Source organism: Engystomops pustulosus, chromosome 1 (genome assembly GCF_040894005.1).
Source record: "Engystomops pustulosus chromosome 1, aEngPut4.maternal, whole genome shotgun sequence".
NCBI lineage: Eukaryota > Metazoa > Chordata > Amphibia > Anura > Leptodactylidae > Engystomops > Engystomops pustulosus.
In genome coordinates, this window is record NC_092411.1 from 133933966 (window position 1) to 133949851 (window position 15886).

The following is a 15886-nucleotide window of genomic DNA, read 5'->3' on the forward strand; positions in this document are numbered from 1 at the left end:
CCACTGAAGACCTTCTGCTGCATTCGTATAACCAGGAACGCTGATTGAGTTCATTGGGAATCATGTGACTTATGAAATAGGCTTCATTTGTGGTCATGACAACTAAAATGATCTCATTTTCGTTCTATAAGATCTGGGATTACTTATGCATTATTGTTATATTTTGATTGCAGCTGTTTTTAACAATGCCTGGTGTTGGTTTTTGTAATTACATATACGTATATGCATATGAATTGACGTCACACTATTCTATTTGTTTGCACCTTTCAGTTAGGGGATCCGTGCTCAGGACGATTAAAGCCACATGAATTTATGGGGTGAGCTGGTGTTTCGATTTGCGGTGAATGAAGGAATAGGTTTGCAAGAATCAACCAGTGACCCAAGAAGAGATGCCAAAAAAGAGAGAGAGCATAGTCAGCGATACCAATGAATGGGAACAAGAAGAGCAGAAAAAGTAAGAGAGGGAAACAAGCCCTAAATTCCAAGTGTCATCACGAAGGAAAGGATTCCTCCTGAGAAGGTGAAGGCGGGGAAAGTAGAAGGCCAAGGAACAGAGCTATGGTCCTGACAGGCATATATGGGAAGATTGTAAAGCATAAACGATTATCATCCCTTGCCCGAAGCTACACAGCTCTGGATCAGAATCGTGTACGCAAGTAGCAGTTGGTGGAGGGGCAATACTTAAGTTAGTATTAACTGATCATGAAAGTAACACAGTGAACAAAGTGCAAAATGTCAGCAAGAAAAGGGGTGTTCAGGGCAGGCTGTAGGGATCCTCAGTGGGAGCATGACTAGCTGGGCCATGTAAATAAATGTAATACAAGTAGTGGTTCAAGCAAGAGGATACCTACCTGTCGCAGTGCAGTCACCCATTGAATCGAATGCTGTACCAGGCACAGGATAGATGGCATGACCGCTTTGGTAAACAAACAGGGGCCCGGCCCTGATGCGCTAACTTCTAACTTCTCTTTTTGTTTTGGAAAAAGCCAGTTTTAATATAAAAACTCTTTGGCAATGTGAACACTTTTCTCCATGGGGACATGGAGGAGCCAGAAAAAGGGCTTCTGATGACAGGTTCCCTTTAAAAAGTTCCTACGGTACCAGAACAGTGGAGCCTCCATAAATTCCCATATTTTGGAGACTACGCCATTCATAGAATCTATCAAGGAATATAATGATAATTTTAACATCACAAGTATTTGCTAGTATGAGTGAATTTGCTCCCAAATTTTTAGTTTTAGAAGGGGTTAAACAATGTTGCCCATAGTTTGTTACCCAGAGTCTCTAGAATAGAATAATATCCCAGTCATGGTCAAAAACTTCTGTAGGGGGCGCATCGCTGGTTTTGGAAGGGAAGGAGTACCAATCGGCTTTTGGTGGGCAAATTTTTCTTGTACAGATTTCAGGTGCTATGGTGCGTTTGCTGAGTCCCCAAGATAGAACGACACTAAAAACCTCCAAAGAGTGACCCCATTTTGGAAACAAAATCCCTCAAGGAATACAGCAACGCTTGTTTTATATACCACATAGATAACATTTTACTTATGTTCTATGGGTCAGTATAATTACAGCAATATCAAATTTATAAAGCTTTAATGTTTCACTAATTTGGAGAGAAAACCACTTGATTTTTCAATTTGAATTTGATAATTTCCCCTCCTAACGTAACGTAACGTAGCGTAACGTTTTAGGTATTTAATGATAGAGTTGTTTTAAGGCTGTGGGGGATGAGTTGTACTTTTTATTGGTATCATGATAGGGTAAACGAGAACTTTTGATACCTATTAATGCAATTTTTTAGTTTGGTTGGAAGCGCAAATCATAATTACTGTTCTGTTTTTTAATTTTGTTCACTGGGTTTACTGATGCATTAGAAAAGTTGCTCAGAGCCCTTTGGAGGCTGTGTCTTGTACCCCGTAGCAGAACTAAAACATGAAAGCTAACCCTTAACAATACATTCATAGTTTTATTGCACATCAAGATTTAAAATGTAAAAAAAATAAATACTAATTTATACAATATAAAAAAAAAAATCACAATATCTGTAAAAAAGAATAGATTCATAAACATTACATACAACAGTAAAGAGATGTAATAGTCGCACTGTTTCTTCTTCACTGTTTCATCCTATTCAGGACATATCATATTCAGAAATACACTGGCGGCAGACATATTAATGTCATTGTAGTAATATCACTACAATCATGTAGTAAACCGGCTGACTTTTCTTCTGGATCAGTCTATCATTTTTCAGTATCACCTGGAATCCTTTGCCTTTAACACCGTGTACTCTTCTGTCAGTCTGTTTTTCTCGCCAAGCTTAGTTCGAACGGCTTCCATTAGGAGGGATGCAAAGGGAGTCTGCAACATAGTAAAAAGAAGACAAGTGACTTTTCCGTCCGTCCTGTGATTCAGAATATTGAATCCCTGCTTTTCTTCTCATCACTCCTGCACGGATCGCCCTGGTTACAGCAAAGGACATTGTGCTTTATCTTAAAAATGATCCCAGTACAAGAGTGAAATGAATTAAGACAAACACACTATTGAAGAAGTCATGCTTTAGTGATTATTTTAATGATGCAATTTGCAATCCTAGCAGGGCAGACATGCATCTTCTCTCAGATGATCAATATGAAGTTACAGTCATCTGCAGGTCAGTCACAGCAAAGAGACTGCAATATCTAGTTAGGGACATACCATTGTGAGCTTCTTTACTTGTAATAGCTGTGCCCACCCAACAAGCATCTACCATCATAGCTATTTAATGGTTTGGAGTTGCTGTTTGTCAATTATTAGGCAAAAGTTGGAATAGTAACTTGTCAGAAATATACCTTTAACTTGCGCTGCGTTTACAGGAGCTATGAGCTGTTTTGACCCTTCCAGGACTTCACCCTTTTTCATTTTCACATTTCTGTTTTTAACTTCCCTGATTTTTAAAAGCGATAACTTTTATATTTTAATGTTTACAGAAATGTGTGCAGGACAAATTGCACTTTTCAGTGGAACCATTGAATATTCCATGCAATGTACTGGAAAGCTGGTAAAAAATAAAAAATTGCGGTGAAATTGACAAAAAAACCCCACATTTGTGGTGTTTTCTTGTGGGCTCTGTTTTTACAGTTTTCATTTTGACACTTCCTCTTTATTATTTGGCAGCAGTCAGGTCAGTGAGAAGAGAGGAGGGGTCGGGGTAGAGCAGGAGAGTGTGCAGACCACAGACTGCACAGGAAAAGGAAGCAGCGATTCATGTGTAAACCTATGCCTTCTGAGAAGACTGTATGACAGACTTCACCATTGGTCAGTATGTATGAGAAAATTGTGTGTAAAAAAACCAATGTATATAATATTTATTAAAGGGGTATTCCCACAAAAACAAGTTTCTTAATTGTTCTTAGTATAACAAAATAACACATTCCCTAATTCACTGTTATGAACAAAAATACAGAATTTCACAGTTATAATTCCCACCTGACTCTATCAGTCCTGGTGTACACAATTTCAGTTGCCCCTAGACACTACCCTGTAACTTCTGACTTGGGGTCAGGGACGCCATCTTGGATTTATGTTTGATGACCGTGGTGCTAAACTTCTCCCTATGCTCCCTGCCTCTAGCCCCCCTGCAGATTAGGACGGAGCTCACAGACACTCACTTCCTGACTGCAAACAACACATTGTGAGGAGAGAAGCTGAAAGCTACAGGCAGATAAGTTATGCAGGGGAAAGGGGAGACAGGCACATATATATTGTGTAAACATCACTATGGGATTGAGATTTGAGAATTTTCTTTTGTGGGAAATCCCCTTTAAGAAAGTGTGCAGAAGTACATGCATTTGTCTGTGGACGACAAATGAATGTACAGTAACTGCATGCGTCTGTACATGTGTGTCCAAGTGTCTGGCATATTTCTGCATGTAAGTGTGGATGTATGTATACACATATTTGTAAATATATAAAGGATGTGTGTGACAATATGGATGTATGTTTCTGATTGGGTATGATCATATAATTCCATAGAGCAGATGATAAGTTTGTGTTTACGTCATATAGTGATGTTATTTATTAGAGATGTATATAATGGTATTATTTATATGTATAAGGTCCAGTTTACCTCTCCATCATGCCTCTCAGTCCTCCTGTCCCATCAATTAAAACAGTGAAACAGAGCTGCAGTCTGTGTAATTTTCCCCATAACAGAAACATAGCGGAAGGGGCATTGGTATATGTTTGGGGAAAGAATGGGTGAACGGAAGACATTTCGTTCTCTTTCTGTATTTAGTTTCCATTACGGTCTTCTTTGACATAAGATGATAATGGAATTTATTACCACTGATGTGAACCGGACCTTATAATCGATGGGTTTATGTACAGTATTTGGATCATATATAGTGATGACATATTACTAGGATATGCTTTATGAAGAATTTAACATCTACAAGAACAAGATTACATTCAACACTGGACTAAATTTCCACACATAGTTTTGCAGCAGCAGCTGAGTTGTGTTTCATGAGGTTCTGCAGCAGCAGCTGAGATATGCATTATGAGGTTCTACAGCAGCTGAAGTGTGAGTTATGATGATCTTTAGCAGTTGGTGTATATAATGACCTCCTGCTGCAGCTGGGGTGTGTATTGTGAGGGTTAAAGAGTCATATGACCCCCCCTCAGTGACACTGTTGATTTCTCTTCACACAGCCAAAGTCTGCTCACAGCCCCCACCTTTCTGATGGGGTGGTTTCCGATAAAGTGGAGCCTACGCACAGAACCGCTCACCTGCTCCGCCACCCTCAGGATTTTCTTCAGCCATTAACAGTGTCATTGAGGAGGGGGTAGCCTGACTGTATACTGCAGCTCCTTGCCTCCATGACTGGAACAGAGGAATCAATGAAAGTCCTTCTTAAGAATGATGTTTCTAATCACATGGATAGAGGAATCAGTGGAACATGTAAAAAGACATCTAACGGGTACTGTGTGTGGTTTGTGAGGAAGAGGGTCCCTGGTGATAGCTTCACTCTAAGCAGTGGTGGCCTAGGATATGGACAACCACTCATGTGGGTTACTTGCACACCCTTGTTTCTGAAATCAGTAGAGATGACAATGATGGCACACCCCAGCATCAGAGAATGGCTAGGCTTAATAAGAAAACTGTGGTTTGGCTATCCACCACAAAAGCATGAACATCACTGGATGAAATGGATGATGTTACAGCTGGAATAAGAGGACTCATCACTACCTTGTGCTAAAAGACTGGGCTGCTGGACCGCTTGACACCTTGAGACCTATAGCAGGTACTCCTAGTTGTCTTAATAGGTGAAAAACCTCTTTAAGCAAAATGCTTTGACAAAGGTTTACCAGAAGGTGGTGCTAGTGGATAATTTGAACACAAGAAGAAACTCTCAGTATATGATACAATACATTGTATGCCGTGTACCAGAATAGCCTGATGATAAGGAAATAACGTATGATAACTGGAGAGACTAGATTTAGTATAAATAATGTGTATAGGTTCAAGGCATGAAAACATATTGCCTTGTTCTTAACGTAATTATGCTTGTTTTCTGGTATTACTGGCTATCTGAAAACCATATTTATCAAGTTCACTGCTGCTTTCCCTCACAGAAATATAGCTATGCCAGGTAAAATAGGTGTACATATTTATCTACACTGATGTTTTATACTGGCACAGGTATGTTAGAATGGTTTGCATAAAACACTGTAAAATATGATGGAAAATGACAAATTCCTTGACCCTTGGAAAGAAATATTATTTAGAAGTTGCATCTTTTATTAACCCATCAGCGTTTTCACCAAATAAATTGGCCAATTTTGGTCATTTTTGGAATTCCTCAGGTGTTCTTTTTTAACCCTCTGTGGCTAATCAGGCTATCATATCACAAATATCTATTCTAACCCCATTATGTAGGGTTAATGAAGGGGAGACTTTTGAAAGGTACAATGATGGGTTAGAGAAGTGCAACACATAAAGAGAACCTATAGTTTGGTAGCAGTTCCCATATAGAAGGTTAATAACTTTACCTTGATTAAAAACGTGGAGCAGGGAGCTGAGGGGAGCAAAAGAAACAGAACACTGGCATATTCAGATTATAGACTTCTGTTGATGCCGGGTAGGATGCTGGACCCAAAGCTGTAAAGCTTCTGGGAATGGATGATGCCCCCCCTCCCCTCAGTATAGGAAGTGCCTAGGTTATGTACACGATAAGTTCTTTAGGTTTGTTCTTAAGGTGAATTTGTATGCAAGTCAGAACCTGTATTTTATAATTGTAACTATAGACAATTTTTTTTTTCCTAGTGACAATTCGATTTTCAAATTTTTTTGCTTGAATGGGAGCAAGGAGTTTCAGTAAAACTTCATTACAGACACCTTCCAGCTGATCATTGCAGCTTAGGACTAAAGTAACATCCAGAGAGCTTCACCTGAGGTCACAGTGGGCAGAGAGGTCTGTCTGTAACTAGGGGTCGTCTGTAAGTCGGGCGTCCTTAAGTTCGGGACTGCCTGTAATCCTATTCTATTTTTGTTTCTGCTAATAATAATATTAATAATTTGTAATTTGTGCAAAGTGTAAGCAAAAGTAATAAAAACCTGCAATGGTTGCACTTTTTCCTCTGATTGGTATTGGTATAATAGAACATTCAGATTGTACAATAAAACACTCCCTTAATGCACAGATTGTTGTCTTATTAAACGTGCTGTACAAAATACATCAATGTTAACAAATTACGAGTGCACCGTTTTCACAACAATGTTCAGTCACCCTGGTACTGTCACATTGGTTCCTCTAATTCCAGAAGCACGACCCAGCTATTTCTGACACCTGCAATAGTTAACCTAAGAGCAGAAGGGGAGAGGTTTTCCGTGCTGTACCGCTGTCTGATAACAGCTCACTAGTGTTTGCATCTAGCCGCGTTCTGGAGAGAACATTTTGAATATTAATGGTAGGATCCAGAGAGCTCAACACATAAAACAAATGTAGAAAAAATTCTAATTAAAGGAGAAATAAACCTCTTCAATTAAATAGTTCACATTTCAAGTACTATGTGATCCCCCAAAATAAATCTTAATGGAAGGTAACAATAAATGAACTAATGGTTCACTGAAGGTTGCAGACTCCCTGCAGTTAAACTGTAAAGAGCAATTACTGATTAGTAAATGGTAGCTTCCCACTCCCCATATTTTTATTTCACCCTCAACCATAAGGCAAGGCTGTAAAAAAAAAAAAAATTAAAAGTCTTTAAAACATTATTGTTCTGTCACCAAGGAATAAAATGAGCTTGAAAATGATCTAAAGGGATATGATGCAGTTCATTATGTTAAACAGCAACGGCAGTGGTTTCCTAGTGTTCATAAAGACTGCTCTATTAAATTTACCTCCAGTCAATAATTAGGAGTCCACAAATAAACGCAGGCAATTAAATCAATACTACTGGACAATTATGTTCCATAGACCTCACTCGGAAAGACGCTATATTTTACCTAGCTGCATTAAAAGGTCTACAGGAACAACCAACACTCTCACGGTTCTCATTAACAAAGGTATATAGGAATCCGACGTAAACACTCATCTATAGAGAACTGATATTCAACGCCAAGAGGAAAATTACAGCTAATATCACCAATGCAATTTTAGACAATAACACTGAAAACAGAAGGGGGTTATTATTTGCACGGTGGATATATAAAATTAGGAACATTTCATATTCAAATTATATTGTATGTTCAGATTTCTAGCTAATATTAGTTTAATAAGAGATTCCATAAAATATTACTTAATGTTATTCTAGAACTTATTGCATGGAGTCACAAGTTATTGTTTTATGAATCACAACTTCAGTGAAAAGTTTGAACGGATTTGTGATAAGTTAATGTCAATGTCACTGTGACCAATGCAAAGAAGATGCATTGAGGATAGAAACAGCGGGGAAATTCCAGTGTGTCACATGCTGGTTATAACGTAAGAGATGTTACATCAGATGACACAAACTGTATAGTGGCTCTGTTACTGCACAGTTGTAGGATTCCGGGATAAAAATTCTATTGTAAACAAAAGAAGAAAAATGAAAAGTAAGCAGCAGCAGGCAATGTATAAGGATAAGAGCGCTGCTTGTACGCACAGTGTAGTACTAATGATTTACAGTCAGCTTATGACATCTGCTGCCTAATTTCCCCCTCTCAACAGCCGCATGTATCATGGATACATATCAAATATTTCAATAGATTGCACACTATGTGGGATTATTTCACAGACAGAGAAAACTTACATGAAACAGAAGAAAAGTTTCGAGAATTCTTGTAAATGATGTCAAAACAAAAGCAAATCTATGGCTTGAGAAGCAGAGCTCTCACCTGCCAATAAACTGCCCTTGATCACTTGCAAGAGGGGATCCTCCCAGCTGACTAGATGTGTGGAGAAAAAGAGATACTTGAAAGGGAAGAAAAAGTATCACACAGGTCACAGCAGCAGTCTCAACTGAACCCTCTGGGATTTCAACCAGTCTCGGCCTTGTCATCCTCTATGCTGCTTTCCACTCTGCCCAGAAAATGTCGATAGGAAAATGTTTGAGGGGCCTCTGGTGGAAATTTTTTCATTCTTTCTGCATCGACAGGATGCCAAATCAATATTTAGTTCCCACTAACAAGCTGCTCGAGGTCTCAGTAGAAAATATTGCAGAGAGTGCGGGAAGACACAGTAATAAACAGCTGTCTGACTGTGAGGAAAACATGAATTGACTGGAAGCGGGTCCATAGTAAAAGGTCACCGAAACCCATGAACTCTTCAGGTGTCCCTATCAACTATGGACTTTAAAGAAGAAGAATCTGCTCCGGAGAGGAGGGGGGAATAGATCCTTCTTTTCAGCATGTATTCCAGACAGATAATTAAATTAGTCAATTTGCTAAGATTCTTCTTGTCTTTGCTTCTCGTTCTACGCTGTTAACTCGTTGTATTACAGCACCACTACAACACTTCAGCTTCTAAAAGTAAGGATATATATATACGAATATACAAGTCACTTGGCAATTAAAGCTATTTTTCCTCCTTTTTATACTGATCACTGTATTGTCCCTCACACTATTTTTTATTAAGTTTACAAAGGTAGTGACCATTGTGCGGAGTGTTTCTACCCTGAGGATAAGGATAAGATAGCCATGAAAGAAGAGGGGTCCAGCTATTTAATTATGTAAAGTTATTAGAGCTAGATTTCTTATCATTTGTTTACAGTTAGGTTACGTTCACACAACCGTTCAACCCTCCGTTTCTTAGCTCAGTAAAAATAAAATAAAGAACAAAGGTTGAACGTATCAATTAAAAATCCCATTGACATTAATGTAAATTTGACGTCATCCGTTGCGTTCAGTTATGCAAGTATTCCTTATGAATGAGTTTTTGTGACAGAAAAAAAATGACGATTGCTACAGCACATTTTCTGTTTGAAAAAAACCCACATGTACAAAGGATGACGGCCATAACAGATGTTATTTTTTAACTGAGGTAAGAAACTGAGATTTGAGTAATAGTGCAAAAATACACAGCAAAAATAGAAGATCCTACATATAACCTATCACACCACTGCCTACATCAAATGTTACAACTGAAAGCTTGGCTACAAATATATGCTGCTCCATTTAGTAACAGCACAATATAAGGTTTCTGGCAATCCGTGTCATAATAAACCATAACACAATGGCTCTATATCAAAAGGGATAGCAGAACATAGAAATCTAGAATGCAAAAAAGGGAAGTTTCCAGAATGACTTTTTTTTGTTCGTCATTCCAGCAGCAGTAGCATTTTGTCTGTTTATGGTTTCCTGAATGTACTCCCATTCTCTGAATACCTTCCAAGTTTTGTGACAGTGAAAGAGGTACATCAGGTGTGGTAGTATACTGCCTCCTGTGCTGTGGTCATCCCTCCTAACTACATGCTCAAAAAGAACCTGCCATGCAAATTAACCCACCTAAAATAAATACTTCATTAAATACTGTGATTAACAGCATTGCCCTTATCCCTGAATGGTTCCTTTCAATGGCTGCAATGTTAAAAAAAAAATCAGATTGTAAACTTATATTTAACCGATCTGAGTCCAATGATGTTAATGGGATCCTGCATATGCACATATATCACTGCACTTCACTGGCCCTTTACTTTTTACCTTCAGTGGTAGTAAGAAGTTGTACACAATCCCTTACTGGAACATTGAGAGGCAGAGAAGGAGACTCAGCACTGCTACATATTAACCACTCCATTAGAAAGAGGCAGAGAGAGAGCTGGCTATATGGCAAGAAATCAACCTCAAGCTGCCTTCAAGAATTGTCTTCAGAGAGTCCCATGTCTCTCCCATTCTTGAGGGGGCTAGGTTAGCAGTGTCAATGAAGAGGTAGGGTATAGAGACTGTATACTGCAACTCCCCCCTCCATGACTGGAACAGAAGAATGACTAAAAGGTTTTTTTTTTTTTTTTAGAAGAATGGAGGCTCTAATGCCATGGCAGAAGGCACCAGTGGAACATGTATAAAGACATTTAGAAGGTACTGTGTGTGGTTTGTGGGGGAGGGGTTTCCCTGGTGGCAAGGTATCTTCACTTGCCCCCTTTTCTGTAGCCCCCCTACTCATACCTCCTTTTCTCTTACACCTTACATTTAATGCCACCTTTACCTTAAATGCCCCACTTAGGGTATACCAAGACCTGTTATTCATCCACCCTCCCCAACTTAATGCACGCAGCTCAAACCTCCAAGAATAGCGGGGGCAGATTTCAGAATCAGTACACCATGCAGCAGAAACCTGTAATGTGCTAGTTGTCACTTCTTCCTGTGTCTGACTGACTATCCTTCTAGTTGGAAAGCTGTTCCTCTAGGAATATACTGTTTTGGATTTATTGAGCATCATGTTACTAGGCGTCTTAGAAAAGTCATGCCTTTACGGTTTGAGGCTAAATTTTTCTATTCCCTCTAAAAAAACGTAACGTATTTTTCGCACTATAAGGCGCACCGGATTATAAGGCACACCACCAATGAATGCCTGCTAAAATGTCTAGGTTCATATATATGGCGCACCTGATTATAAGGATGAATGACCAGAAGTTGGCAGACCTGTGCACAGTTCAAGGCAGCTGTTGTCTGTAAGTACGGATGATATATAAGGCGCAGTGTACTATAAGGCGCACCTTTGATTTCTTAGAAAATCAAAGGATTTTTTGTGCGCCTTAGATGCTAATTTTATAGCCTTCTAGTGTTTGAGACAACTGTTACCATAGGCAGTGTAAGTGTTAGTCAAGTCTTTCTACGACTGCAAGACTGCAGCACTTTTTATCATCATTAAATGTGGTCAGCATTTTTTTTTACATGGGGTGGGTGTTGCGTTTAAGAATTGCCAGGTAATTTCAGAGCACAATATAAAACTGGGAATCAGCTATGGTGGGGGGGAAGGGGGAGGGGGCTGTGTATTTAAAGGCTGTGAAAAAGGAAAAATGTTTTGCAAACGATGGGGAATCCAGCATCCAAAAAGTAGGAAAAGGGAAAAACTATTAAGACATGGTCAAAAATTTTATATTTCCAAGTTAAAAAATACATATAGTCAAAGAGGCATGGACACAAAAAAACAAAACAAAAAAAAACACGAGACAAAAAATGAGTGACAGCGGTGACGCGTTTCGGGCTATTGCATTGTCTTAGCCCTTAGTCATACCTTGTTTTGTTTTTTTGTGTCTCCATGCCTCTTTGACTATATGTATTTTTTAACTTGGAAATATAAAATTTTTGACCATGTCTTAACAGTTTTTCTCTTTTCCTACTTTTTGGATGCTGGATTCCCCATCGTTTGCAAAACATTTTTCCTTTTTCACAAATATGTCTCTTTCTGGATTTCCGGACCAGGAGTTTTTGGGGATTTCTGTGCACCTGGCCGTCTGACTGCTGTGAACTCCCACCGAGTCCAGGAGGGGTGAGCCGTTACCGCTTGTGTTTTTTTTCTTTTTCTTATGTATTTATAGGCTGTGGGCCTCTACCCTGGGACCATTGGTGGCCTTAATTCTCGAATTCATGTAATTCTGCTATAAATGTCTTACACTTTTAATGATAAATCATACAGGTATATTAAAGCAATGATGGTATTAGATTGTATGGTTTATTGGTAAAAATTTCTGTCAATGAGGAAGTAATTTTTCTTTTTTTTTACAAGCATGTCTTTAATTCAGTAGACAACTTTTATTCCACATGAAAAAAAAAGATATTGCTATTAGCTTACTTTAGCCTGAGGTATGTTTCTCTACGTACTCCTGAGAAGTGTGCTGCACTCCGCAGTGTTATGCCTTTTATGGATTGACTAAAACACACACATTTCCTCTCTGTGCTGCAGACAGTTGTCAACAGTATTAGGCAGACAAGGTTAAGTCCATAATCAAATATAGATATGGCTGGCTGATGGTAGCCTTACTGGTCTTCAGTAAGACACTATTATTACAGATAACAGTCTGTGGCTCGTGTGATTTTAGCATATCACGCAGATGTTCCATTCTAGTCAACAGGATGCAATAAGGCATGCTATTATTTTTTATACTGCGCACTTTGTTCTGATCTTTTATTCCATTACCTTTGTTCGTAAGAATTTCCTAAAATTACTTAAAAAGAAAAAAAGGTGTAAACCTACATTTTAACAAATGGTTTTCACATTTTTTCAAATGCAATGCAGCTATAAACTACTCTTGTGTCTTTCCATTTTAAAATGATATGTAGAGAAAAATGTATTTAGTGAGAAATGCTCATTATGTTAATGGATTGGAAACAAATCACTAAAAAAAAAAAAAAAAAAAACCCTAAGTATTATTACCAATACCTGTCCTTCAAGAAGCTTCATTATGTGGTTCATCCATTCTTTATCATATTCTACTGATCGTTTCACATTTTCTATTTCCTAATGGGAGGAAAGGAGACACAATAATTTATGACAGGTTTATGGACCTAGAATAAAAAAGGCATATAGCATTTAAAACACCTTGCATCAAAAGTGACCAGAGTGCTCCATGGATGCATTACACATCCTTATTTTGCTAATAACAAGGAATAATCAATAGCCGTGTATCTTTCATAAGCCTGAAATGGCTACATGGACCCGCTCCAGCTTTACCCAGGCAACATAAAGGTCGTGAGGTATGTTCCTTAAAATGCTGAGCCATCTAGCTTTCCATTACATTGCCTGCACAGAACACAGTGAAAACAATGTGCTGCAGTGGGATTCTAGGTGTGAATTTCTGGAAAAAAATATACCGCTTTGTGCTGCAGTGGGATTCTAGGTGTGAATTTATGGGAAAAAATATACTGTTTTGTGCATTTGTAGTGGATTAGCACTTGGCCTGTCTTCTGCGGCAATATGATAAAAATGTAACACACTGAGAATGGAAGTGGAGTGGTAGTTGTTTTTATAACATTTACGTGATAACCGTCATTTCAGATGATTTAAAAAAAAAAAAATGAAAAAAAAATTAATAAAAATACGCCCAAAGCCCCGTTACATATAAAAAACACATATAAAACATAAAAAGGTCAAAATCACCATACAAACACCACATGTATTGCCACATCTGTAATGACCGTTCCAATAAAACGAAATCTGTATTGAACCCACACGATGAACGGCATAAAAAGATTTTTTTTTAAAAACTCACTAAACATTATGATTTTATCTATCTTGTCCAAACTACAGCCAGGGAGAGAGCAGAAAGGGTTCACTGAAAGGGTTCACTGCTCACAACTGTGTGACAGGAGAGAGGGAAATATTATAATCTTGCAGATGTACTGCATTATTGCTAGATTATGTAAAGAGGAATAAATAATAAATGAGTAAGCCTTATCAAATTCACGTTTTTATTTATTTACTCACCTCTTCATCAGGAGCCTCTAATATATCACTGAGGTCAGAGTGCGAGATGTTGAGTATGCTGGCTGCCAGTGACTGGGCTCTGTGTACAGACTGCTTGGATGGACCACTTACAGTCTCTTGTAGTATTTTAGCTTGTCTAACATTACTTCTCAAATCACACACTTCCACTTGCAGTTCTTTCGCCAAGCTCTTTAAAAAAAAAAAAAAGAAAAAAAGATGAAAACATGATACTTAACATTGAATAACAATGTAAATAAGACCATCCCCAACCTAGTACCATGCTTAAAGTGGTTGTCTGGATTAAAAAAAATCCTAGGAGCCAAATGTCCAGAAACAAAATAATAAGGCTAACTTCTCCTTTCTCCTCAGAGTGCGGTCACACATTGCAGTCAGTTTTGAGGTGGTCTTAGGTGCAGTTTTGTCAATTTCACAGGTGAAAGACATGAACTGAACGGGTGAATTTGATTTGGAGGAGAAAGCTGTTCCACAAATGTCATTCACCTGTTGATTTGATGTCTTTCACTTGTTAAAATAAGTAACACCACCTAAAACCACCCCAAAACTAATTGCAATGCAGTTTTAACTGCAACGTGTGACCGCACCCTCAGGTGATTCAGTGCTACAGCTTATACTCCCAGCTCCCAATCATTGCTATCTGCCCGGGCGTTACCCCTACAGCCACCCAGCACTAAGAAGTGACATACTGTAGTTACAGGCTTAATGGTTCGCATCAAGCAATTGACCACAGAATGTCACCGCTCAGTCAGACAAACTAAAGGCACCTGTTTGGCACATCTGTTACCCCAAATCGAAGGTTCTATTCTCATTCACTGTTGTGAGTTGCTCTGCATGATAATATTGAAATAAGTTAGTGGTTCCTGTGAATTATAAACCCCCCTAGACTGCATTGTCGCCCTGTGAATTAAGTCGGCAGGTGTTCCTGAGCTGATCAGCACTCCCACATGATAGTAGGTTTGCCATTTTATTGAAACATATTGGTATTTTTTAAAATATTAATGCCTTTCCCCTTTCTATGGCACACCAATTATAAAGTGAAAGAAATGTAGAAAGGTTGAGAAAAGGAGCAGTCAACAAGGAAAGTTTGTTATCGGAAAAGGGTCCGACTAAACTTTGTCCTAAACCAATGGGAAGGTCATCCTTATTCTCAGTATTACAATAGCAATGAAACATTTCTAACTTCCAGTTCTCTGAATAAAATGTGTCTTTAGGTAAATCAGTCAAGTGTCTGAGAAACAGACTACCTTGACTGAAGTGGTTTAATAATGAAGCTTCTAGCCATTAAGACATTCACTGTATATTATGTGCTGCTCCTGGTGCACGCATCAGTAACCATATGCCAAATGCGAAGAGTGAGCGCTCAGCTACTGGCTTCATTCATTAAAATCCACAGAGTGTGTTATTCTGTTTACAGTCTAATAGATATTCACTGTCATTGTTCAGGCTTCTGATTCAATTTGCCTAAATCCCAGCTGTAGAGTAATCCTGATGGAGATTAAGTTAATTTATCACCAATATCTATTGTGTATTATCATCTGTAATAAAAGCATTGTCTGCCTCACAAAGGTGACACGCTCTTGCTGCTTTTACAATAACGACAGTACAAAGTGATGATGATTTTCTAGCTGGAAATTCCCATTAGATTTAAAGCTGTATATTGTCAATGAGCCTCAGCCAACGAAACTACAATCTGGAAAATACAGAGAATTTTTTGCAAAGAGGTTTCATATTATTATATCTCATAGAGTAAAATATAATCCTTTTGCTGCCCATTCCACTACCTACCATAAAAATGGTTTAAAAAAAAGCAACTTTATTTTCATAACGAGGTTTACATAGAAATCATAGGGCCCCATAGAACAGATACATGGAAAAGGCTCTCTTCTGTGCCGATCTTTGAACAATGGCATCTGTGTCTTAATGATGCAGATACCATTGATTCATTATGGCAGCACGGACCTGCCTTTCTTTGTCCTTTTGTT

At 38.4% G+C, this 15886-nt stretch overlaps 1 protein-coding gene across 1 annotated transcript in view; it reads right to left on the reverse strand.

Annotated features, from left to right (window-relative positions):
- Positions 1-1943: 1943 nt before the first annotated feature.
- Positions 1944-15886, reverse strand: part of CNTLN (centlein) — a 216933-nt gene continuing 202990 nt past the window's right edge. The window contains exons 25-27 of the mRNA XM_072154092.1: positions 13887-14075; positions 12843-12920; positions 1944-2361 (exon numbers count right to left, since the gene is read on the reverse strand). Of these exons, the coding sequence (XP_072010193.1) occupies positions 2257-2361; positions 12843-12920; positions 13887-14075 (372 nt within the window). The 3' untranslated portion in view covers positions 1944-2256. The remainder of the gene's footprint in view (positions 2362-12842; positions 12921-13886; positions 14076-15886) is intronic.